Source organism: Parasteatoda tepidariorum, chromosome 9 (genome assembly GCF_043381705.1).
Source record: "Parasteatoda tepidariorum isolate YZ-2023 chromosome 9, CAS_Ptep_4.0, whole genome shotgun sequence".
Lineage (NCBI taxonomy): Eukaryota > Metazoa > Arthropoda > Arachnida > Araneae > Theridiidae > Parasteatoda > Parasteatoda tepidariorum.
The window spans coordinates 1,935,056-1,960,447 of record NC_092212.1 but is presented as its reverse complement, the minus strand read 5'-3'; the positions used below and the strand labels follow the sequence as shown (position 1 = coordinate 1,960,447).

The 25,392-nt window shown below is 32.7% G+C and overlaps 1 protein-coding gene across 2 annotated transcripts in view; it reads left to right on the top strand.

Moving 5' to 3' along the window:
• LOC107437815 (beta-1,4-N-acetylgalactosaminyltransferase bre-4) overlaps nucleotides 1-23,864 on the top strand; it is a 142,464-nt gene extending 118,600 nt beyond the window's left edge. For both annotated transcript variants that reach the window (XM_016049931.3, XM_043045914.2), the window contains exons 2-6: nucleotides 13,228-13,469; nucleotides 16,504-16,691; nucleotides 19,971-20,093; nucleotides 22,612-22,713; nucleotides 23,681-23,864. In XM_016049931.3, coding sequence (XP_015905417.1) covers nucleotides 13,228-13,469; nucleotides 16,504-16,691; nucleotides 19,971-20,093; nucleotides 22,612-22,713; nucleotides 23,681-23,855 — 830 coding nt within the window. In that variant the 3' untranslated portion in view covers nucleotides 23,856-23,864. The remainder of the gene's footprint in view (nucleotides 1-13,227; nucleotides 13,470-16,503; nucleotides 16,692-19,970; nucleotides 20,094-22,611; nucleotides 22,714-23,680) is intronic.
• Nucleotides 23,865-25,392: the final 1,528 nt, after the last annotated feature.

Here is a 25,392-nt window from a genome sequence, read left to right as displayed (position 1 = left end):
AATAATTAATTATTATAAATTAATTAATTATAAATTAATTATTTAAAAAATTAATTAATTTAAATATTAAGTATAATTTATAGGATATATACTTTCTTTATAATGCCATTACATATTTCTATTAATATAAAAAGTTTCAGAGCTTTTTATTCACTTTACTTTTTTGGGATTTTATGAACTGAAAAATAACAGTTTTCGTGAGTATGACCCATATAATATGCAATGTTTGCAATTTTATAATGTTAATTATATATATAATGTTTATAATTTTTCCTTGTTTTCTTTGTATTTTTAACTTATTTATGGGTTTGAGTTTATTATTATTATATACACGCCCATAACATTTAAGAAACGTTTGAGTTTCCAAGCATGCAGAATTAGAATTCAAATAAAACTCGACCTATGAAGTAGTAACTGGAAAGAAAAACCCTCCATTTTATTTGCCGAACAGACCTTTATTAAACTATCTAAACTAAAAATATCTGCAACACAAAGTATGTATGAGACGACGTAGAAAGGGTTCGCATTTCAGTCAGCACTTTCAATTATTGACATCTTTCCCCGGAAAGTTTCCTTTGTAGTTTGAAAATTCTATCTCGTTATTATTTTTTAACTTTTTGTGGAACAGTACTACATCATGTGAAGCGTTATCTTTATGTTTGTGGTTAGAAATGTCATAAAAAATCACAAAGGAAGGATAAGCAAGATGTTTTTTTTTTTTATTTTCTCCCTCATTTCGGGAAAATGATTTCAAAAAAGGGTGAGTTTATTTATTTATTTTTTATTCCCTGCCTCTATAGTTTTTTCTTCCATTTTCTCAGAAATAGCTCTGGGGAAATCTCGACACACATCACTATGAAAAAAAAAAAGAAATCATTGCGGAAGAATGGGAATAAATAAAAAACATCTTCCCCAAAACATCTAAAAGCGGGTTGTTTTTTCTTCCACCCCGTGAGGCATTCGGGAAGTTTTACGATTTGGAAGAAGTATAGTCTGCCTTCTCTGGTGCGGAATGAATTCTGAACGGAAAAGGGATAAATTCGGATGACGTACACTGAGGGAAGGGCTGTTTTTTTTTTGTTTTTTTATCCCTGTTCCAGTGAGAGGTGATCAAATTTCAATTCAGTTTTGACTGAAGACATCTTCAGATTTGCATTGTAATAACAATTTCTTTTAAAAGGAGATTTTTTTTTTAAATTAATGTGTTACAGTATTCGATACGATAAAATCATATCTTAAATGTAAAACTTCACAGTGTCATTCAACATTTTAGAAATTCGCGCAGTTAAAGGAAGAAGGTTGGGATAGCGAAAGATACGTTTGTCCGTACAATGTTTGTGCTTATGTATAGCTCAAACATTGTACGGACATGTTATATCCACTGTGTAATGATGAAATTGTTTTTGATTAAAAATTGCCAATTGACAGTTGTAGAACAAGAAACTGACGAGTTGTACAATAAGAAAAGCAGTTTTGGAGATTTGGGATCTGCAATTGAAAAGAGGGGGGAAGAGAGAAAAACGATTCTGGACATTTTGGAATCAGCAACTGAAGAGGGGGGATAAGGGGAGAAAAGCAATTTCGGACTTTTGAGATTCGCAACTGAAGAGGAAGATAAGAGAAGAAAAGCAATTTCGGACTTTTGGGATTCTCAACTGAAGAAGAGGAGGAGAAGAGAAAAGCAATTTCGGACTTTTGGGATTCGCAGTTGAAGAGGAGACGAAGAGAAGAAAGGCAATTTCGGACTTCTTGGATTCTCAACTGAATAGGAGAAGTAGAGAAGAAAAGCAGAATTCTCAACTGAAGAGGAGAAGAAGAGGAGAAAAGCAATTTCGGACTTTTGGGATTCTCAGCTGAAGAGGAGGCAAACTAATATTATTAACAGTTTTGTATTTCTAACTGTTTACGCATCTATCTTTGCTATGAGGCCAACAGAGGTATTTCTTATGTGTTTTTTACGCTAATTTATTGAGACCGAAATGAAGTTGATAGGATTAATAGAAAGTTTTTATGTGCGGTGAGTTTCAATTTCGTAAATTGTACTTTCACTTTTGTTGACACTTTTTTTTAAATTTTTTTATATTGCATATATCATCTATTGCATTGTTTATTACGTCATTAACAACTAAAATAATAAAAAAATATATAAATAGTAATCTTTGAAATGAAATCATTATGTTTGGATAAATGAATTTTACAGTCATGTGTGAAATGTTTCAACACTTTTATCTACAGAGAAATACGCTAAAATTGAAATCAACATTAAGTGAATCAAACCTTTTATTTTATTTTATAAGCGTCATTGAACAACCGACCCAATTCAGGGGATTTGGCATCTTCGATAACTTTATTATTGATGGGTCAAGTTTTCTCGGTGAGATTTCGTTATTTAGTTAAACTTATGGACAGTGCGCAAACGGACTAACCTAAATAACTATTGATAGAAGAGAACGTTCCAAAACAATGATCGGATTTTCACGTTCAAGAACTCAATCTTATTGGCTCAAGTGGGTGACCACAAATTTGCTGATCAATAAGTGCAGACGATATTTTAAGTAACGAAATCAGACACTGAAACGTACTTTCTCTGAATAAGCATGCCTTTTTTTCCAACGAATTTGAATGTCTGAAGCCCAAATTACAGGGGGGGAGGAGCCACAATCTGGGAAATAAGGTCCCAATAGTTTAGTCACAAAAGCGGTCCAAAATTTGGAAACCTTAATGTTACCTTTTGCGTATTTCGCCATATCTCGAGAAATTTTTCAGCGATTTGAAAAATGTTTGCTCGCAATTATAAAATTCAGTTATCCAGAGATAATTCCATGCAAAAGCAACTTTTAGTAAGTATTTACTATTTTTTATTAGTTTATTTTATAACATTTGAAAACATTTTCAATTGTAAGGTATACAATTTTTTATATAATTCTAAAGAATTTTTGCATGGCAAAACATAAAATTTGAGCAAAATTGGTTGAATAGTTCGTGAGAAAATGAGTTTTAAAAATACGTCTTTTTCAAAAAATAATGAATGTATACTAAAAGTTATATTTTGTATGGAATTATCTCTGGATGAATGAATATTATAATTGTGTACAAAAATTTTTCAATTCACTGAAAACTTTCTCGAGATAGGGCGAAATACGCAAAATTAACATGAACTTTGGATAACTCTTTTGACCAAACTATTGGGACCCTATTTCGCAGATTGTGACTCTCCCCCTAAAACTTGGCAGGCACAAATGCAAATTCTTCGAAAAGAAAGATATGTTTATTCAGAGAAAGTACGTTTTAGTGTCTGATTTTGTTACTTAAAACATCGTCTGCACTTATTAATCAGCACATTTGTGGTCCCCCTATGAGTTTATTAAGATTGAGTTCTTGAACGTTAAAATCCGATCATTAAATCAAAAGTTATTCAGGGATATCCATCTTTTTTGCATTGTACATTTTTATGTTCAATTGCATAATCACACTGTGAATGCTTTTATAAAAGAAGGTTTTTAAGGTGCAAGTTCATAAAACAATTTAAAAAAAACTTTCAAGATGCTTGTAAATTTTCTCTTTACTTTTTTATTAACATATTTTATTTTCAAGATTTAAAAAAAAGGTTATACTATGATATTAATTATATGAATTTTATTTTGCCTGTTTTAATATTCATTTTCACTTTGTATAGTTTCTGTTAACCAATTTTAAGCATAAACATGTATTCGTGGGGCTAGTGAAGACTCATAAAGAGAGTCATATATAATTCTATAATCATAAATCTTTTATTTCCTTCAACAAAAAAAGGACATTTTTCAAATCTTTTTTGTAATTTCAGCAGAAGAAATAGTTACCATAGCCCATAACTGATAAAATGACGACTTTCAATACATATTTAAAGACAAAGTGTGAATTTTTTTTGACAATATAGAAACAAATTTCGAAATATTTTTCAAATACGTATATCAAACTGATTAATGGTTTTCAATTTTGCTCTCATAATTCCTTTCTCAGTACAGTGAAATTTGTAAAAATTAGTATTTTAGTTCAAACGTGTCAATATTTTAACTAAATGAGGTTTAGGTAGAAATAAATTTATTCATTTATTTAAATTTTATAAAAAAATTGGAACATTTTAAGAATGAGCCAATTGGAAAAAGAGGAAACTATCCGTCGCTAATTAAAATTTCAATTTATTATTCTTACCCTACTTATTCCTACGTTTATTTCCTTCAGTTCATTATTTCGATGCCCGATGCAATTCATTGTTCCAATGCATAAATCAATATGTTATTAGGTTAATCATAACTCAAATTATTATAATAGTACCATCGATTATTTCGATGAAAAGTGCAACTTATTGTTCCAATACATAGTTTAATGTGTTATTCCGATCCATAATGCAATTTATTACTCTAATAAACAAAATAATTTATGATTCCAATGATAGCTCAATTCATAATTACGATACAGAAAGCTATTTATTATTTTAATACTCAATGTAATTTATTATTCCAATGCCTAGTGCATTTCATTGTTCCAATGCATAGCAATTTATTATTCCGATGCATAGTTAATTATTACGATGTTTAATTAAATGTTTCGATGCAAAGTTCAATTTTTATTTCTATAAACAGTTCCATTTATTATTGTTTAAATAAAGAATTGAAAATAATGAAACTCAGAAAGTATAGAGTTTTATTAAAAATGTTAACTTAGAGGTACTGATGTGACACAAAACATTCTACTAAAATACAGGCGTAGAATATTTGAATAATTTTCACGAATCGTTTGGCAGTAGTTTTCCTAAACCATAGAATATGTATTAGAAGGGAAAAAGTGAAATTCTAATGCAGAGTTGAGTTTTCTCATTCGTTATTCAAATTCGCAGACGATCGTGCTATTGCATAACATGAATAAACTATAATGATGATGCGGATATAAAGATTTCTCACTGGATATTCAATTTTTGGCATCTTTTTTTCTCGCTTTTCGTAGAATCCTTTTTTATTTTCCCCTTCACAGTGTTTTTATAGGGTAGGACAGTTTGACAAAGAATGTGGAAATGACTGAGCTCTTCTTTTTCATTGTACGAAGGATATCGTTCGTGATAGATTTAGTGGAACATATATTATGCAGCGTATACCTGAGAAATCAAGTTACTGTCACACGCTGGAAATTTAAATGTCCTTTTTCCGACATCAGACATTATTTTGCAGTGTTTTATTTTGAATTCATTTCCTATAAAGTGTAGTCATTTAGAATTTCGAAACTGTCAGTGTAATAAATATTTTGTTATATTCTACTAAACCAGACGACGAAATGCTACCCACACAGTATCTTTTCTACCTTATTCGTTTTTTTAACGGTCTAAATTTGATTATAAATATTATATAGTTATTCAGTGTTCTGTTTGCACTGAATAAATTTACTAAAATATCCGAGTATTTATCAAATAGGAATGTTCCGTTAAAGTATTAGGGACAACCTTACTGCGAAAAAACATTGCATAATTAGTAGGACCTGAAAATGATGCTGAATGAAAGGCCTTTTGTACCTGAAAACTCCGATAGGCCCTGTATTTTTTAACCCTGCATGTTAATCAGATAGCTTAAGACACAGATGAGACGGCAATCAAAATTTCATTGAAAATCGTCAAGAGGAGGAATAGGGTTGTTGTTGACGCATGCCTGTTTAGGGAGAGGGGGTGCGATTGTTCTTGTTTTCCAGTGGCGCCATCTATGGCCAAGAATTCGACTTCTGCCGCACCATACGTCGCACCCGTTTATAGGGCGGACCCATTCATTCATCCACAGATCGTAATTTTGACCTGAATCAGAGAACGATCGATCTCCAATCCAGTACCCCCAGAGGTTTTGATTTGTTATGGCAACATGAAGTACTTTTGCGACTCGACAAATTTAACGTGCATCAGTCACTTTTGGTCGGCTGGGTTCGAACCCACGAATTCTCGGACATGGGCCCAGCTCTCTACCGACCAGGCTATCCCCGGCCAGACGAATAGGGTGGAATTGTTTAACGAATTGTACCGTGCGTGCGTAGCAAAGCTTCTAGTCTGAAATTGCATTATCGATCGATTTTAATTCGCGCTTCTCGTTGTATTTATATATTAACTACGAAAACTATATAGTTAACCTTCTGGAAAGACCACCTCTATGTAGCGACCACTTCTATTTAGAATCACTTTTTGGAGGCAGGGAATTTTTTCTGTTGACTTTGCGTTGAAGAAAACTTTTAGGAGCGACTGTTAAGACCTCTCCAAGCTACCAGGAAAACATCTGCACCCAATGCCAAAAAGGTCAAGTAAGGAATTACAAAAATTATCAAAACAAAAAATTTAACAGAATAAATAACTACATTAAAATGTATTCCAAATATGTGTGTGTGACCCTTGGAACGGAGAGGGGTCGCTCAAGAGTGGTTTCACTGAATATCTTCATCAAAATGCTAATACAGGGTGCGTTCTGAAAGTAATGCGCATTTTCTGGGAAAAATAGATTTATTGATCATTGATCCAATGGGTACAAACGGTTAAAATTCTTCAAAATAGTTCCCTTGTGCATCAATACACTTGCGGAGACGATTCTGCCACTCCTGGAAGGCATCCTGGAACTCCTCGACAGGATTGCCTCTCAGGAGCCTTGTAACATGAGCCTGGATGTTCTCCATCGACTCCCAGTGCTTTTCCTTCAGCTCTCTTTTCAGTTGGGGGAGCAACAAAAAAAAGTCACACGGCCCCAAGTCAGGGCTATAGGGAGGCTGAGGCACCAACTCATCAATTCTTCACTGCACAAAACTCGAACTTTTTTTGCTCCTCCCTCAACACCTTCGGCACAAGCTTCGCAGAGACCTTTCGCGTTTGCAAATCCTCCGTCACAATCCCATGTACCACACATTTTGACGAGTTCAGGGTGTTAGCGATTGCCTGAATGCTTAACCGACTGTCTGACTTCAAAAGCACACGCTGGACGTTTTCATCGGATCGGGCTGTTGTGGGGCTTCCAGAACGAGGCTCGTCGGTGACCTTCACCCGACCCTCCTTGGAGGCCTTGTGTCACCTTCCACACTGAGATCCCGAAATCCATTCCTCCTAAGAGTCGTCTTGAAGCACGTGATGAGTTTCCGTCGCACACAAAACTTTATCGTGTATCGTTGTTCCAGCGAGCACTCCATCACGCCGTGACTCGATCGAAAAAAGACTTTGCGCGAAGACCCGTCCTACCGCTCGGAGCGATCTGAGATCAGGCTTGTTTGGAAGGACAAATCCCCCACCACATTTTTCGACCCATCTGAGTGCGCTGCGATCAATAGTCGCGTCACAATAAAATTATGCGCATTACTTTTAGAACGCACCCTGTATACTAATTCGTTGACACCACTATTCATTACGAAAACTATTCACCTTGAATTGACTTGTTTTTACCTGATATAAGGAACGAAAAATAAATATTTATTAGAAACGCGTTATAAATTTTCGGTAGAACTAGATTTTTATTAAATGCAGCTATAAGCTAAAATAAGAATCGTCTGCATTTTAAAATGCAACAATGCCTAAAATTAATCCTATGAGCAAATGCGTTTTTATCTCATTCTGCTCTAACGGTTTATAGTAGAATGTTCTAATATCGGTGATCTTTCTCGTGCTTCTGAAAGTATGCAAAATTTCATCTTTCTTGTTTGAATGGCTATTAAGGAACGGCAGACATTCATTTATATACAGAGGTTGAGCAAAATAATGGCAGCACTTCTATACTAACACATTTTTTGTCCTTTCTAAAAAAAATACAAGTACTAAAAGAATCATTTTAAGAAACTTATATAAGTTTAGGTCATGTGCTTTCACATACTTGTTAATGAGGTTTCTTTTAGAGGTGTGAGGAATCGATAGTAAGTTTTTTAAAAAAAGTACCACACTACACTACAAACTACGAAAAAAAGTAGTGACTACAGTAGTTTTATTACTTGTAGTGCGTTACTTTTGACCACTGCCTGAAACTCACGATTTTAAAATGATAGCACATCGAGTTCCCCCAACACTCTAACTAACCAGCAACCATCTCATTTCCTTAAAAATTTGAATATGACTGGTTACAAAAATGTGCAATTGTGTATGATTCTTTGGATGGCTGCATTGTTAAGGTTCCTCTTTTTTCTTCAATCTCTTATGTTTCTTTATTAACTCAAAAGCGACAGTTTTGAAATGATAACAAAGAAAATTATTCTAAACTAGTGCTGTTATTAAATTTGTTTTCTACAAAAATAAAATCACTTTCCTCAATCTTTTACAATACATGAACATTTTTTGTGTCATAATTTTTTTTCTCCTCCGTAGTTTGCGTTTTACGTGAAATTTCAAACCGAATTTAAGTGCAATAATTTTTGTTAAAAGTTTTATGAAACGTTTTAACAGAAAGAAGAAAAAACCTTGATGTCGTTAAATCTTTTCCCACTTATAAATAAGCACAAAAAATCTTTTACAAAGTTTGGAAATCCCTTTCGATAATTTATTGAATTATTTCTCCTCATTATTCAAGACTCTATATAGCAACTTGATAAATTGTTGTATATTACATATTTAAAACCCAGTTTCAACATGCATTTTTCATAAAAAAGTAGTTATATAAAACATATATTTGTCTTAACGTACTCAAGAAACAACCTTTGTGCCATTAAATCACTATCCATTTTTAAATAAACACGAAAAAGAACTTTTAGCACGGATAGAAAATCTCTTTTAAGACAACTTATCGAATTATTCAGCTTAATTATTCAATACTTTAGTTCACAACTTGATAAATGGTTGTGTTGACTTCTTCTGGGAGAATAAAAATTGGAAGATGGCATATCTTGTAATACCATCATTCTCTAGTCCAGAATTTGTCCTCCCACGTCTTTATGAGGTCCTTTAATATTTCATGCAGGAGGATGAGGGAGGGGGGAAACGCCCTGAGACAACGCCACTGACATATGGATGGTGTGTGTGGACCCAATGGCTCAGAAAAAATATCCATCGTCTGCGTCCTTTTTATCGATTATCGTCTTCTCCAGACACCTACAGGATTGCTTTACTTCGGGACGGTTTTCTTTGGGTCACTTCATCTTGAGGCCACTTTCGTGAAGAGAGTGACCTTGAGAAGAAAGACCAGCCCATTGTGGAACACAGAAAAGCAACTAACGATGTGCAGTGCTATATTGATATAGCGGATAAAAGAGCACTGGAAGAAAAGGCTCAAAAAATAACATTTCATTCATTATGAAGCGAATGTAACATCCGATTCGATTCGTTGAATCAGAATTTAAAGTCATTAAACAGCTATTTGAATATAATCAGATATTTTCTAAAAAATAATTATTAAGATATAAAACTTTTAATTTGAAGTGGGTAGACATAATGCTTTGCGTATTTTATGCTGTACATTGGGGGGGGGGCAAGCCCCTTGTTCAATGACGCTCACCAACCCCGGTGAGTGCTTCGAAATCATTGCTATTTATTGGCATAAAACAGTTGAAATGAATCGGTAAAATCCTAGAATAGCCCACTTTTGGCGACTTTTTGAAATCTCGCCATGTTGGTGATTATTACTAGCATCAACGTTGCTTTCTGATTACTAAAAAAACAAAAAAAGCCATTTAAATGATTACAAATTTATTAAAATACTTTTAATAGAATAAAAAATCAAACTCATTTATTCTCCCTGTTTAAGGAATTCATACGTTTTCGAAATTAACTTTTGATTCATACACCATTCAATCATCGCTCTCTTACCTTTTGCATTCAATAAAGTTGAAAATGTAATCGTTCATTCGCTCGCCATTTTCAACCGGTACCGCACAAAAAAAAGAAAAGAAATAATAACGGTTAAAATATTAAATAATAACGATGATTCTAACAGTAAGGGCACAAATGGCGAAAAAATAAATTCTTTTACCTCTTTTCTAACGAGATCCAATATTCACGTAGATATACACATCAAATAACCAATCAGGTTTAAGAATTTAGGTGGTGTGATCGTGTGGTCAAAATAATCTGTCCGAAATATCCTAGTTTGGGTAAACTAGGTTTCAAAACTTGCTTAGGTTATTTACAAAACTTGCTTGGCGAGATTTTAAAAAAATCGCCAAGGAGTGGGCTATTCTAGGAATCATCCAATTATTCAACAAAAAATATATGTACCATAAAATGTATAAAAAGAACACTTGTGCCTCCACTCTCCACATCCAAATAGTTTCCTTCTGATACTATTAAGATCTACAAGTGAGCAAAAATTATTTTCTTATGTAATCATATTTTGAAATTGTATTTAAAAAACTAATAGTATATAGTAATAGAAAATTTGGGGAGTTCACAAGTGTAATTTAATATTTTTACTTACCGAACAGACGGATGTATTTTAAATACAACTTTTGCATTCATCAGTTTGAGGATGAATCTGAAGTGTAAATCATTTAACGAATCTCTTTAACCGTTTTATTAATGTCATTTGCACCAAAAAATAATAAATAATAATTATAAACTACCGATTTAAATAACTTTATCTTAAAATGTAATGCAGAATTACATTATTCTAATTATAAAAATGAAAACAATCCTCTTAATTTAGGAAACAAACAAAATTAAAAACGTTATAATAACAATACAGGTAAATATCTTTGAATTAGGTGGAAAGAATGATGTACTCTTACGCTAGTAGAGAAGGCTGTGGTAAAATCGAACTGTACCAACGCAAGGAGCAACAGCCGCCAATGCACCGATAATGTATTGATTAATAAATTAGGGAAACAAAAATATTTATATTGAAAACAATTCGCGATCGCAACACTTGAATACACCCTCTAGCGGAGAATATATTTTCAGGCTTTTATTTATTGAGTTTAAGTATCAAAATCAATGGCAGAGTTGGATGACATACTTTTAGTAGCAAATAAGAAGCAAAATTTCGCTAAGGAAAAGACAGAAGAACTTAAAAAAACGACCCAGAACATTGGTAAATCTTTCTGAAACAATTTCTCAATAATTTTTACCTTTCTATTATCAACAAACCTGCAACCGATAACTTCCGATTTCATGATTGCATACTGTTACAGATGTGTGTATTACGGTAAAATACATTTTTTCCGTCTTCAATTCATTACAAATTAAAGTGAAATCAACATTGCTTACTTCATTCCAATGAATAAATGTGATTTCCGAACGTGTAGAACTGTAATAGTTATAGAATATTCTTCTTCCTTATCGAATAGTACATATTTCTGTATCAATATAAGTCGGAAAACAACAATAAAAATCATTCGAATTACTTAAAATAATATCATTTGTGCTGATTATTAATATATTTTTTATCGTTTTCTTGATAAGTATTTCTTAATTTTGAATGATACATTTCTACTGGAATTCAGCTATTCTGTTTTAGTTACATATTGAAATTCATATCGAGATCTTACAATTATAAAATTTTGCTGTGTGGTGTGTCTTATAAAAGTAATGATTTCTAAGTTTAAACTTAGAAATTGTTTTCGCTTTAAACGCTGTTAAATCTATTAAACACTATTCTAAAAATTGATATTATCTACCAAAAAATCCAAAGGTAAATTCGAAATTTTTTGTATTAAACATATAAAAGTGGCCATCAGTGAAAGGTCATAGCCTAGTTAGGCGAGATAAAAAGCTTAACCTACAAGAGCACGAAGAACAGATCTAAGAAGAAAAGAAAAAAAAGAAGATAGAAACTCCCATTTGTTTTGGGTATAAATTCGATTTAAAAATTATCCAAGATCGTGTTACGAATCTCAATTGAGTGGAAACTCACTTCTTTCAGGATTTTATAACTTCATTTTGTTTGCTTTGGGAAAAAATATCTCCATTGTTTTATCGTTTCATTTCTTTTGACGTATTACATACCGACTTTTAGACAGTAATATGCTTTTTTTTATAACTGTTGCGATTTTTTAAAAATTGTAAATAAAATTTAGATTAATTTGCATCTATCTTTGGCCAGTAATATGCTAATTTTCATTAGTGTAGGTAAAATTAAAAATTATTGTAGTTCAGTAAAATTAAAATTTTTCTTCGGAAAATTTAATACCGAAGTCTTGTTATTAATCTTGGTAATTGGGTATTATTTGGGTATCTGATGAAAAGCTTGCTTTTGAAGAAAAATAATTTCTCTGGTAACTGTTATGAACAGAACTTAAATATAAATTTCCTATGCAAAGCCAAATCAGCTACTTAAGTTCGAAATATGAATAGGTAAAAATTCTGTAAAATAAAGCTGATTACTTAGAATTAGAAAAATTATTTTGTGATTGAGTGTTTATAGTATAAGTAGATATGAGCAATAGTTTAAAAATATTTCTTTTAGAATGAGATTTATTTACATATTTTTTACACTTGTACATAAGTGCTTATATTATTACATAAGTAAGTGCTTATGCTATTTTGAATTCATGTTATTTCCAATTTTGAATTTCTTTTTTTTGACTTACATGATTATGCATGACGTATCAAAACTGTACACGTAGCCCCCCAAAGAAATGTCATTAGTAAAATCTCCGTTGCAGGTTTGCCGAAATTTTTCAAATACAAAGCTTTTTTATACTTTTATAAATGGTACCTGAAAACTCCCCATCTATTCACCGTACACTTCCCTCTTTTGGGGGACGATTTGAGGGGAAAAATAAAGAGACATATTTTTATAAGTATTTTTTTACGCTAAATTGAATGAAACCATCAGACTAATAGTTTAAAAGTTATAAGGGTTTACGAACAAAACAATACAAATTTGTACGTGTGCCTATTTACGCATCTGATATCAAAGAAAGTGAAACATTGTTTCCCATATATTTTTGCTAACACTGGATTGAGTGAAACCATACACAAATTAATTAAAACATTTTAGTTTAAAAGCTTCAGGAGTTTTTATATAAAATGCACGACATGGAGAAAGCTCTCATTACCGTCTGGCAAGTCTTGAAAATGAGCGCCTGTTTTTAAGCGCTTAAAACACATCGACTGTTATTTCCTATTCATGTATATTTTCTAAGTGAATAAAGTTTTAAACCAAGTGATGACTTACTGCTTCAGTTTTTTAGGACTATTTAGTCATATGTGTACTTGCTATAAATAATAATCTCGCTATAACGACAATTTCATCTGTTATAACGGATCTTTACTTTATGATTTAAAATAAATGTATGAAGTTTCGTTCTCTTTTTTTCTTGCAGCCGGCAGACTTCGGGTCGATGTGTCTTTCCATAACAGGACGGACGTCGAAGACTTGTTGCGCCGGAGCCCTTACATGAGGGGACGGGGCTCGTGGACGCCCCATCACTGCGCCCCTCTCTTCAGGGTAGCTATCATTATCCCTTATAGGGATAGACTAGAACATCTCACCACCCTCCTATACACCCTACACCCTCTCCTTCAGCGACAACTCCTGGAATACAGGGTGTACGTCGTTGAACAGGTATCTCTCTCTCTCTCTCTCTCTCTGTAATTATTACAGACACATTTGACTTTTAAATCTGTTACTGTGAATGACAGAAATGTGTGGTTATTGACCTCCACGGGTGAATGTTGACCATCTCGTAGTCGCTTTGGTAAATGTCCGAAATATATACAAGGTCTTGTTATGTGCCACTGCCCGGTATGCCCTACATCAATGTTTTTTTAAGGACAAGTGCCCGGTATGCATTCAACCGGTACTCCGAACACTGATGTTTCTCCTAACAGATATAACATCCTCAACAGATATTAAAATATCGAATAAATATTATAATATCAACAGATAAATGAATATCAAATCGGATGTATAACAACAAATATTTCGGACATTCACCAAAGCGATGATGTGATTGTTGACATTCACCGATGAATGTCGACATTCGTTTGATTTCGATCATTCACGGTAACATCTACTACAAAAATAGGAAATAGATTGAGGGAAGCATTTTCGTAAAAGTTCGTTTATAATATGTCTTCATGGCCATTTAAATTATGTTAAAATTGTACAAGGGGCATCTGAAAAAAAAACAACTTTATAAAAAGATTAGAAAGTTGTAATTAACTTGAAATAGACANAGGTCTAGTTATGTGCCACTGCCCGGTATGCCCTACATCAATGTTTTTTTTAGGGTCAAGTGCCCAGTATGCATTTAACCGGTACTCCGAACACTCATGTTTCTCCTAATCTATCCTCAGCAGATATTAAGAATATCGAATAAATATAATAATATCAACGAATAAATGAATATCAAATCGGATGTATAACAGCAAATATTTCGGACATTCACCAAAGCGATGATGTGACTGTTGACATTCACCGGTGAATGTCGACATTCGCTTGATTTCGGTCATTCACTGTAACATCTACTACAAAAATAGGAAATAGATTGAGGGAAGCATTTTCGTAAAAGTTTGTTTATAATTTGTCTTCATGGCGATTTAAATTATGTTATAATTATACAAGGGGTATCTGAAAAAAAACACAACTTTATACAAAGATTAGAAAGTTGTAGTTAACTTGAAATAAACATAGAAATTAAATTGAAATCATTTATTTAAATATTAATAATAGTTTAATAAATAGTTTATTTAACATAAATGCAATATAGGACTTCATCTGAGTGTTCCCTGCAAGCATTCACGTGAGAACTTTTTTTGTGAATAACTGTTTAATAAAACAAAACTGTGCTATTCGTGTTCCGAAACCCCAATTGAAATTAAAATATCAAAGATAAGATTTAATATAATCTATGAAAAGTAGTAAATAAGATTTAATACTTGAAAAAACGTTAGAAAATGAAATTTAATGTATGAAAGTACATGATAAAATAAGATCTAATGCATGAAAATATATGATAAAGTAAGATTTAATACATGAAAATACATGATAAAATAAGATTTAATGCTTGAAAACACGTTAGAAAATGTGATTTAATGTATGAAAGTACAAGATAAAATAAGATCTAATGCATGAAAATATATGATAAAGTAAGATTTGATGCAGGAAAATACATGATAAAATAAGATTTAATACATGAAAAGTAATACAATTTTGCAAACCATAATTGAACAAAGCATACGGGTAAAAATAACAAAACATTTGAGCAAGTATAGACTTGTATTTACTTAATATATAATAATAAAAAAATACATTTAGGAACATGTAGGTATACACGGATGTGCATATATGGCGATATTTATGACAGCGTAGTAGTCAAATGAAATCATGCTGTATTATGAGTATTTAATTTTATATCTATTTAGTAATATTTTTATGTGTATTTAATTAATTGTTTTATGTTAAAATGCATTAAATCATTTAATAACTTTAATTTTTTCCTAATTTGGAGCATTAAATTTGAGCTAAGTTTTTTCACAAAAGTTAGAATGTTAATGAACGATAATTAAATACAGTGCCTATCGCACACTAAATTAGTTGAAATATAATTCTTTTACTTAACTTAGATATTTATTATTTGTTTACGTAATTTATTGTAACCGTGATATATTTTTGTTTTGTGTACCTCCTGGCAACTTCGAGGTCTAACTAGTTTGTGTATGTTCCAAATGCCTTCGTGCCTATATTTGTGATAAGTCTCCGTGTAAATCTTTAGTCAAAGAATTGAAATATTAGAGAAAGAATCTTTGTGATAGAATTTAGAACGTGTCACTTAGGAGCATTGATGCTTGACGGGCATGGTTTACTCGAAATAGAATGGAAAGAACAGTGGCTAGCGTAAACAAATGCCACGTTTCAACAACCCATCAGGATCGAGAAACCCACACTACGTCACACAGTATTTACATTGACCATAATATAACAATGTGGTTGTTTGTTCCTACTTAAGGCATGCTTATATGTGCCTCAAATTATAAGTATAATTCATATTTTGCTTCTCTTATTATAACAGTAAAATAGGAACAGTGAAATATTTTTTTTTAAATATTCGCATTTATACTTCAATCAACACCTCCGAGAAGAAAGAAGACCTCAGCACGAATCAATCTAGCAGATAAACTGCGCAGTGGATGGCAAATACGAAAAATGCCACTACGCTAGGGCTACTAAGCTTCGCAGTGGGGAAAAATACAAAAGATATCATATGCTTGGGCTACTTAAGGATCAAATTTCTTGTTCATGGTAACCCGTGATGAGGCCTTCTCTTTTCTGGGAGGTGTTGATACCCTTAGCATTCACCACCTCTCCAAATGCGATTTGGCAAATAAAATTGCGTTTTGGCGAATGATTTTTTCCACTAAAAAGAAATTGAAATGATGTCGAAATGAATTTTTCTAAACAAATCAGTATTTTTGATTCAATGACAGTAATTTCCTCTTAGAATAACCAATCCTCGTTTCTAAGAGGTGTTGCTTCTGCAGAGAAGAGGATGAACTTTTTAAGTGACTGAAACTAATGTGATACATTATATTTATAAAATTAAAGATATTAATAGTTTGTACATTAATGAAATAATTGAAGTTAAATGTTGATATAGTGGGGAAATGATACATTCAACAAAGGTGTGCTGATGAACGCAGGAGTGCGTGAGGCTCTGAAAGATTCTGACTTCCAATGTTTCGTCTTCCATGATGTCGACATGATACCGGAGGATGACAGAAACCTTTACACCTGTCCACCCTCACCACGTCACCTATCAGTAGCCGTCGACAAATTCAACTACACGTCAGTATTATTTTGATTTCTATATACCCCCTCTTGGAACAGCCGACCCAATTTTTTTGTGTTTATTTCCTCTCATGATCTCCGTTGCCTTGTCATTTTTAACCTAATCCAGAAGACAAGGAAACTCCTGTATCAAGTACTGGGAGAAATTTTCCTTCGTGGAGGACTTTTTGATGGAACTAACCCGTATTTGCGTTATATGAAGAGGAAAAACACGAAAACCTTGCAAGGTTAGTCTGATGGCAACGGGACGCTAACCCATGATTCGTCTACCACTGAGGATAATTTAACATCCGCACTGTGATCGGTGCCAGCCGGGTGGGGAATTCGTATGAATGCGGAATTCGGATTCGAACCCTTTTCACCTCATTGGAAGGCGAACGCTCTATCCATCACAGCTTCCTTGGATTTGTAGCTAAATTTTTTATTTTCAATCTTTTTTATGTATTTAACAAATTTTTGATGATGTGCCATTGTGGCTCAGGGGATAGAACGCTCGCCTCCCAATGAGCTGACTCGGGTTCGATCTCAAAGTCGATGGGTCGATTCTAATTCTGCTTCCGGCACACACCGACGACAATACTGACGGAAAATATCCTCAGTGGTAGACGGATCATGGGTTAGAATCTCTTTGACAACAGGCTAACCGTTGGAGGTTTCCATAGTTTTCCTCTCCCTATAGCACAAATGAGGGTTATTTCGATCAAATCCTCCACGAAAACTTGTTTGTTTGTCCCAATGCTTGATGCAGGAAGTTCCTTTCTCTTCGGTACTCTGTTCAAAATGACCCAAGACTACGAAGTTGAACATCTCTGTAACTAAACATCGTCGTAAACTCAGAATTAGGTCGGCTGTTCAACACCGGTATATAAAATATAACTCTTAATGATTAATTCGACAGCAGAACACTTTTTACACGAAGGTTAAAAATAAAAGTGCCGCTTCATTAGAACTGTTAATTCTTATTTCTCTTCATTTTTATTCTTCTACCATTTTAAGAACAAGTAGAACTGGGAACAGAGATAACAGTGAATACCAGTTGCGTAAGCAATAGCCAAATTCTATGAAAAGCGTTGTCAGTTTATAGGTGTAAGGCAATGTAAAGATTGGCAATTGATTTTGGGTGGTAGCTCTCTCATTAGGATTTAAGAGTCAGTTTTCTTTCTTTTTTTTTCTTTTTTTTTTTGAAGAAGAAGAAGCAGAAAAGGCCAGATACTGGGTTGGATATTTGATTTCGTTGAAACTTTTAGAATATATTTGGTAAAGTCATGCAAAATCATTAAACATGTTTTTGTTTTAATTTTGAGAAAAACATTTATCGAAGTTTTGGGGTGTCAAAAATGCAGATATGAAATTTTCCGAAATTTTGAGAAAAACACATCAATTTACAAGAGGCGATTCTTTTCCTTAAACTAGTGAATCGCAACACTTATCATTGTTTTATGATGTACTACTGCCCTCTAACTATTTAGACATAAATATTTTCTGTGGACCTTTGGATCAAGGGCAAAAAGTCATTCAAAAATCTGCGAAAAAAGGGATATTTTTCATCAAAATCGATTAGTATTGGTAGTGAAATATAATGTTATGTATTTCTTATTGCATGCATATCAATGACAAATGATAAAACAATAGACATCTGTGTTGTGTATATTTGGCATGACCTTAAAATTGAGCTTAAAGTAGCAGGAAATTAACATTTTGCAGAAAATTCAAAGATCATTAACTGCATCCGCCTAAACTAGACAAATGTGAAATTAGCAGGGAAAAAAAGCCTCAAGTATAACTAAAACATTATCAATGAGTAAGAGCTATGGTTACTGATTGAACTTTTTATAATAAAGCCCTAAAATTTGAGACCCATGCTCGAGTCACTGAATACAGGAATAGTTCTGGGAATGCCGTGCATTGTTTTGTTGATGTTGTTGTCATATGCCGTTAAAGTGAAGGAGTGCGCTACTTTTTGTTTACCAGTGGCGCCATCTATGTCCATTAATTTGACTTCTGCCACACACATACGTCCCATCCCGTTTATAGGGTGGATCCATTCACGCTTTCATTCACCCACAGATCGTAATTTTGACCTGAACCACAGAACGATCCATCTCCAATTCAGTACTACTAGAGGTATGATTTGTTATGGGAACATGGAGGACTTTGTCACTTCACACATTTAACGTGCACCAATCACCATTTGCTACACAAGGAGTCCTCAGCCGGTGGGGATCGAACTCACGACTCCTTGCACATAGGCCCAAAGCCCTACCAACCTGGCTATCCAGGCCCCGTACATAGTTTTAAAAATGTGATTTAGGCGCCATATGAATATCTGAAATTAACACCTTCCTGAGGTGAACTGCAATCTCATTCTAGAATTTACTGGGGGAAGAGAAAAAAGTAAACTTTGTTATGTAGACAAGTGACATTTTTTTTTTTTTTATGCATTTTTAAAAAAGTTAAATCGAATAAAGATCCCACCCAAGTCGATACATCTAAGAGATGCGAGGTTATAAAAGTTTTCATGGATAAATACAACAGTACATTGCTGTGCAAGTTTTATAACAGGTTTTTTAAGATTAATTAAATGAGATAAAACCAAGTCAAATGAAATAAAATCCAATTTATAATGAACAGTTTCAGCAAAGTTTAATACCTTATTTTAAAATATGATATACTACGGATATATATACTACGGAATTTTCTAAATTTCAGAAACTACATTTCATGAGGTTAGCAAAAGTAAATTTTTTATTATAATAAATAACTCACGTTTTATTATAATAAATAAGAATTTCAAAAATGTTGCCCATCGTTACATGAAAATGGTTGAAACATATGCATAAAGGACAGATAAAAATGATTGAATGATTGAAACATATCTCTAAGGGGTCATATAGATAAAAATAATTGAAACATATACATAAAGGGTCATATGGATAAAAATGATTGGAACATATACATAAAAGGTTAAATAAATAAAGATATTTGAAACATGTATATAAAGGGTCCTATAGATAAAAATGATTGAAACATGTATATAAAGGATCGTATCGATAAATGGTCAGGCTCTTAAATTCTAATTTAAGTATTAAGTAAAATTTTCTCATTCAATTCGCAGTAAAAAATACTTTAGTTAAACCTCAAATGTTGGAGGATATAATCACAATTCATACTTAACCTGATAGTCAATAGGAATTCCATTAAATGTCTGTGTGAAATCTTTAATTAATTTATGTTATCTAAACACTCTAAATGTATCATGCTTTTTTGTACACACAGATTACCGTACGCATTACTGGTAGGAGGAGTATTTTCCATCAAACTGGAACACTACCTGGCAGTGAACGGATACTCTAACCTGTACTGGGGTTGGGGGGGTGAAGACGATGATATGGCATACAGGTAACTCTCTCTCTCCAATTCATTTCAATCCATTCCAATATTTTTCTCTTAGAAATCAGCCTGTTTTATCAAAATTTCAATGGATCCTGTTGATTTAGGAAACATATTTAATAAAAGTTATTAACTCTAGTTATTTTTATTTGCATTATAAAATTGAATAATAAAAATTTCACTATTTAGTCATGAAGTTATACTTTCTGTTCAGGAGTAACAGTAAACAGAGCGCATGGGTCGTGATTGTATGCGTTGCTAGGGCGACCGCTGCTGTTTGATCATTTTTTTAAAATCCTCTTTCTTTTTTACTTTTTTTTTATAATTGTGCATTGGGTTGGTGAGTGAATTTTTGAGATATGGGACCAGGGAGATCCTATAAAATGTTTCTCAAGTTGTAAATAAAAGAGAATTTCCTCATTTAAACGAAGTTTTTGTAGAATTCATTTAAAGAATCAGAAATTCTAACCTACAGTTCGGATGATAGAGTGAGGACGCCTGCGCACTGTTGACTGTTACTCTTGAACACTTTCATTTAATTGAATGAAAATTTTTAACTTTAAAGGAAATAATTTTATCTATCATCTAGAAACATAGCTATAAATCATTATTTGTTTCCATAAAGTAAAATTTAAGCTCTTTCTTAAAGATTTATCTGGTATTAAAATAAAATTATCGTTTGAATTTTTAATTTGCCATTCTTTGCAATAATTGTGATAATAAAGAAAATAATTTAAATATAACCAAATTACTTCTCTAAGATTTCTTTCTATTCTTTTTTCACTGAAATTAAATTGTGAAATACTTACATGGCTTTATTTTCTTTAGTATCAGATATTTTACCTAATAGAAATCCTGAAACAGAACACAAAGGCACCCACAGAAATGTTTAACTATTCCATGATTATATTAAAGTTACCATGTACTAAGCCAGCAATCCTTAACAAAATATTTACATAACATTTAAATTTCAAAACTTAAAAAGAGTAATAAATGTAGTGTTTTATTTAAATTAAATTTGCAGAAACATGTTTGTGTATGTTGTGCATTCGAGAATCATACGAGAAAACATATATTTTTCACATAAAGTTTTAAAACCTGCTCTCAGTATTAATGAGCGAAATACCTCTACCATTGAGAAAGCTGCTATCACAAAATTTGTTTTTGTTTTTATATCTAACCATTTCCATCACTTGTATATCACCCATAAAAGATTCTGCAATAAGGACTCAAATATACTTCCTAAAAAACTAGGTGTTAAAAGCAAACATTTTTAACGGATCTTTTAAAAATATAAAAAATATTTAAACAGATTCCGGTGTCAAGCTTTTGGTATTGAGGAATTAGTCATAGAAAAAGTTATATTATGCATATACAAAATTTGTAATATGTCATAGCAAAGAATAAACGGGACCTTTGAGATGAAAATGCAAACAGAATTATTTTCTACATTGATCTGAATTTCTTTCACCACAATTTTTATGTTCTTCAGCTAAATTCTAAGTATTAAGTCAATCAAAGTCGTTTTCTACTATTATGATTATTTTAATATTATACTATTCAATATACAAGGTTTGGGAACAGCCTTTATTTCATCATTAAAATAAGGAATTATGTATTTTTTCCCTTACTGTGTCCGCACTATGAAATACTTGGCAATTTTGTTGGTAATAATACGAAGGAAACATATCGCCAAATGATATTTTTATTGTATTTCATTGATATTTCGAGTTCTGATAATCAATGGCTGCACGACGAATGTACACGTCATACACACTGCAATAGAGATTTGGTCCGACTGTAAACACACCAAATGCGCTTAATAAGTTAAGGTTTCCGATTTCAGTCTAGCAATACAGATATTTTTATGATTTATTTCAATGAAAATATTTCAATTCCAAAAAGAGTTTACCGCGGATTAAGTTTTTTTAATTTGTTACGATAAAACATATTACAGTCCATCTTGAACTAAATAAAAAGAAAATAAACAATAGAGGAATTCAGATAAAGCTGTTTCACTCCTTGTTGAATTAAATAATAAGAAAGTAAGCGATGGAACTGTTATAAAACTGTATAATTATGATAAAACTGCTTCCCTCGTTGTTGAATTAAACAAGAAAATAAGCAATAGTGGAATGACGATAAAACTGTTTGACTCGTTGTTAAATTAAATAATAAGAAAATAAAAAAATTGCGGAATATGTATTTTCCTGCGTTCTGAACTAACTGTTCTTACTTTTAATTGCTCCGTAAATGTTACTGTTTTTATGTGTATTACATCTTATTGTTATTACAAACATAAATGTTAGTGAAAACCAAAAATGGTGACAACTACTTTACATAAAAATAGTGTGATATGAAGGAACATCCCTGGTGTTTTACGACACCTGGGTTTATTTTTATGACACCAAGAATTATATCTGTTTTACAGCACCCATTTTGGTGTAAAGTAGCTTTCCGTCACTTGTGTGAAGGTACACTAAAATTTTTTACAGTTCAGGTTTATTTTTATTCCCTTTTTTTATAGGATACGGTTCCGAAAGTTGGATATCATTCGACCTCCAGAAGCACTCGCCAGATACTCCATGATCAAGCATGAACACAGACCTGAATCTCCAAACGCCATCAGGTGATACATTTTATTCTTTATTGCATTTGTTTCTATCAGTTCCTCTTTTCTAACATTCCATTGACTCGCTGACTGAAAACAGGCAGTCCTCGTGACTTCACGAGCCTGGAAAAAAAAAGTTGGGAAATGAACATCATGACTGAAGTTAAGAACACCACTCTCTCCAACGATAAGTTGAAAAGCAGGAACTCTCCTCCATGCGCCTGACTTTCGGCCCGACTCGGAGTGGTCTTCAACGCGAAAATGTTTGCTTGGGAGGCGTGGTGGATCAGAGGATAGAGCGCTCGCCTCCCAATGAAGTGAACCGTGTTCAAATCTCGATACGAATCTTACACACGGTTCGCACTGACGATCGTGCTGACGTAAAGTATCCTCAGTAGTAGACGGTGACGGGTTTGAGTCTCTTTTCAGGCTAATCGTGGGAGGTTTTCGTGGTTTTCCTCGCTATGTAACGCAAATGTGGGTTCATTTCATAAAAAAGCCTTCACAAGGGCCATTTTTCCGTCTCGTTGGCTTAATAATGTATTCTAATTTACCTAATAATGATTTTGACAAGAAATGGAAGCGCCCAAAGCAGAACAACGAGCAATAGTGCAAATTTTTGGTGACAGAATTGAAGATAATGCCAACATTTATAGTCCAATGGTTGTTATTTATGCGAACATGATCTATAGCTGCGCAAAAAATGGAGTGAAGAGGTTTGACTGTGGTGTACAGTGCGTAAAATCTTGTTACACAGTTTTTGTGTTTAAAATTATTCAGAATGTTTTTAATTTATTTCGTGACTCTAATGCTTAATGCATGCACGTATTCTGAATATTCAAAATCATTTCGCTTACTTTATGGTACAAATATCCCAAACATGCACGGATTCTAAGCATTCAGAATCCTTTCTCTTATTTCTCTGAACTGGTATTCCATGAGCATATTTTTCAGAATCCTTCCATGAAATGAGTTGTTGTTGCAGGTCGGCGTTGTTGAGGATGGCGAAGAAGCGTTCGTCGAGAGATGGTCTCAACACAGTGAAGTACAGAGTGTTGTGGAGGCATGAACATTTATCTTATTCACATCTCATGATCGATATCGGCAAACACCACAGGTGGCAGTTCCTCAACGGACAACGTCTTGTAATAAACTTCTGACCCTCCTTTCTTGTCTCTCTTTCTTTCACTAACTACAATACACGAATAAAATCAACAAAAAAAGAAATGTTCAATTGCAACAAAGCTGATACTTATCCAAAAGAATTTTTTTTTTTTTTAAAAAAAGAAAAAAAACTAACTAACTTGAGTTCTAATCAAAGTATGAAATTGATTTAAGCAAATTTTAAGGAAAAAAACTTTAAAATAATAAATCAAAATGGAAAAGCGCTAAAAGCAGTTAAAACCAAATGTGTCTTATGTAAACAATTTAAATAAAAAAGTGAGAAACTGAAAACAACCAAAAGCGAATTTTTAAGGTACGTATGTTAGCAAAAACAGCGCTTCATCAGGGGACACACTGTCGGCTAACACAGAAGAAGTCTTTCTGTTGTCAGTGATTAAACCAAAAACTGACTGTGCCCCGAGGCCCCATAATGGATAAACTAAATAAGAAAATGCAATCAAAAATTCACACAAAAATACACAACTCAAAAGTACACTGAAAATACTCACAAGAACACGTCTACGTGTAAGAAATAAAGACATACCTGTAGTTACACATACTTAGATTAACCAAATCAAAATAAAATAAAATATAAATTGCCAGATCTTTAAAGTTTTTTACTTCTTCTTTTTAAAGTTTTTTATTTCTTCGTTTTTACTAGCTGAATTCTTTCGAAAAACATGAAAAAGAGATCACAAACTTTTAATCATTAATAATCAAATAAAGTGCTGCCATCTATATTCTTCAGGAACCTGAATTTTTTCGGATAGAGCTATTTATGTGGATTTCAATATTGGGCGAATTAGTTGAACTTCTTCAAATACATTGAATTAAAAAATTATAATTACAATAATTATATTCTGTAAGGTTGTTTTGACAGTCAAATTTCTCCTTTGTTCCAAGAAAATTGGTTTGAAAATCAATAGCATTAAATATCCTTATTTACTTCCAACAATTAATTTCCACAAAAAATCCAATGAGTGAATGAATAAAAATGAATATAAATTGGTTGAGTGTCATAAATTTGCAGTTGCATTAATTGAAAAATAGTGTGATTTATTTTAATACTATATCTATAATAATTTTCCTTCTTTAACACGTTGAGTGCTGCGTCAGCCATCGGTGGCTGACACTGGACTTTCCATTTAGACCGCGTCAACCACCGGTGGCTGACACTGAAATTACATTTAGGCTGCGTCTGCCACAGCTTGCTGACACTGACCTTTCACATAGGCCGCGAAAAACAGCTGGCTGACAGCGTATAACAAGATATAGAACTATAAAATTTACATTCTTTTATGGAATTGCAGAAAATTTATTCAAAATTTACTTAATTATTGTGATTCTTGGCTTAATAAGTTCAATTTAGTGGATTTTTATCCACCACTATTTCTACATAATTCGTAGGCTTATATGATTCACCACTTTTGTCAAATATGTCATCTACAACAGCATAACAGACTACTACGCAGATGATACTGGAATTATAATCAAATCACGCAACCCCAACTTAGCCCTAGTAAAACTACAGGA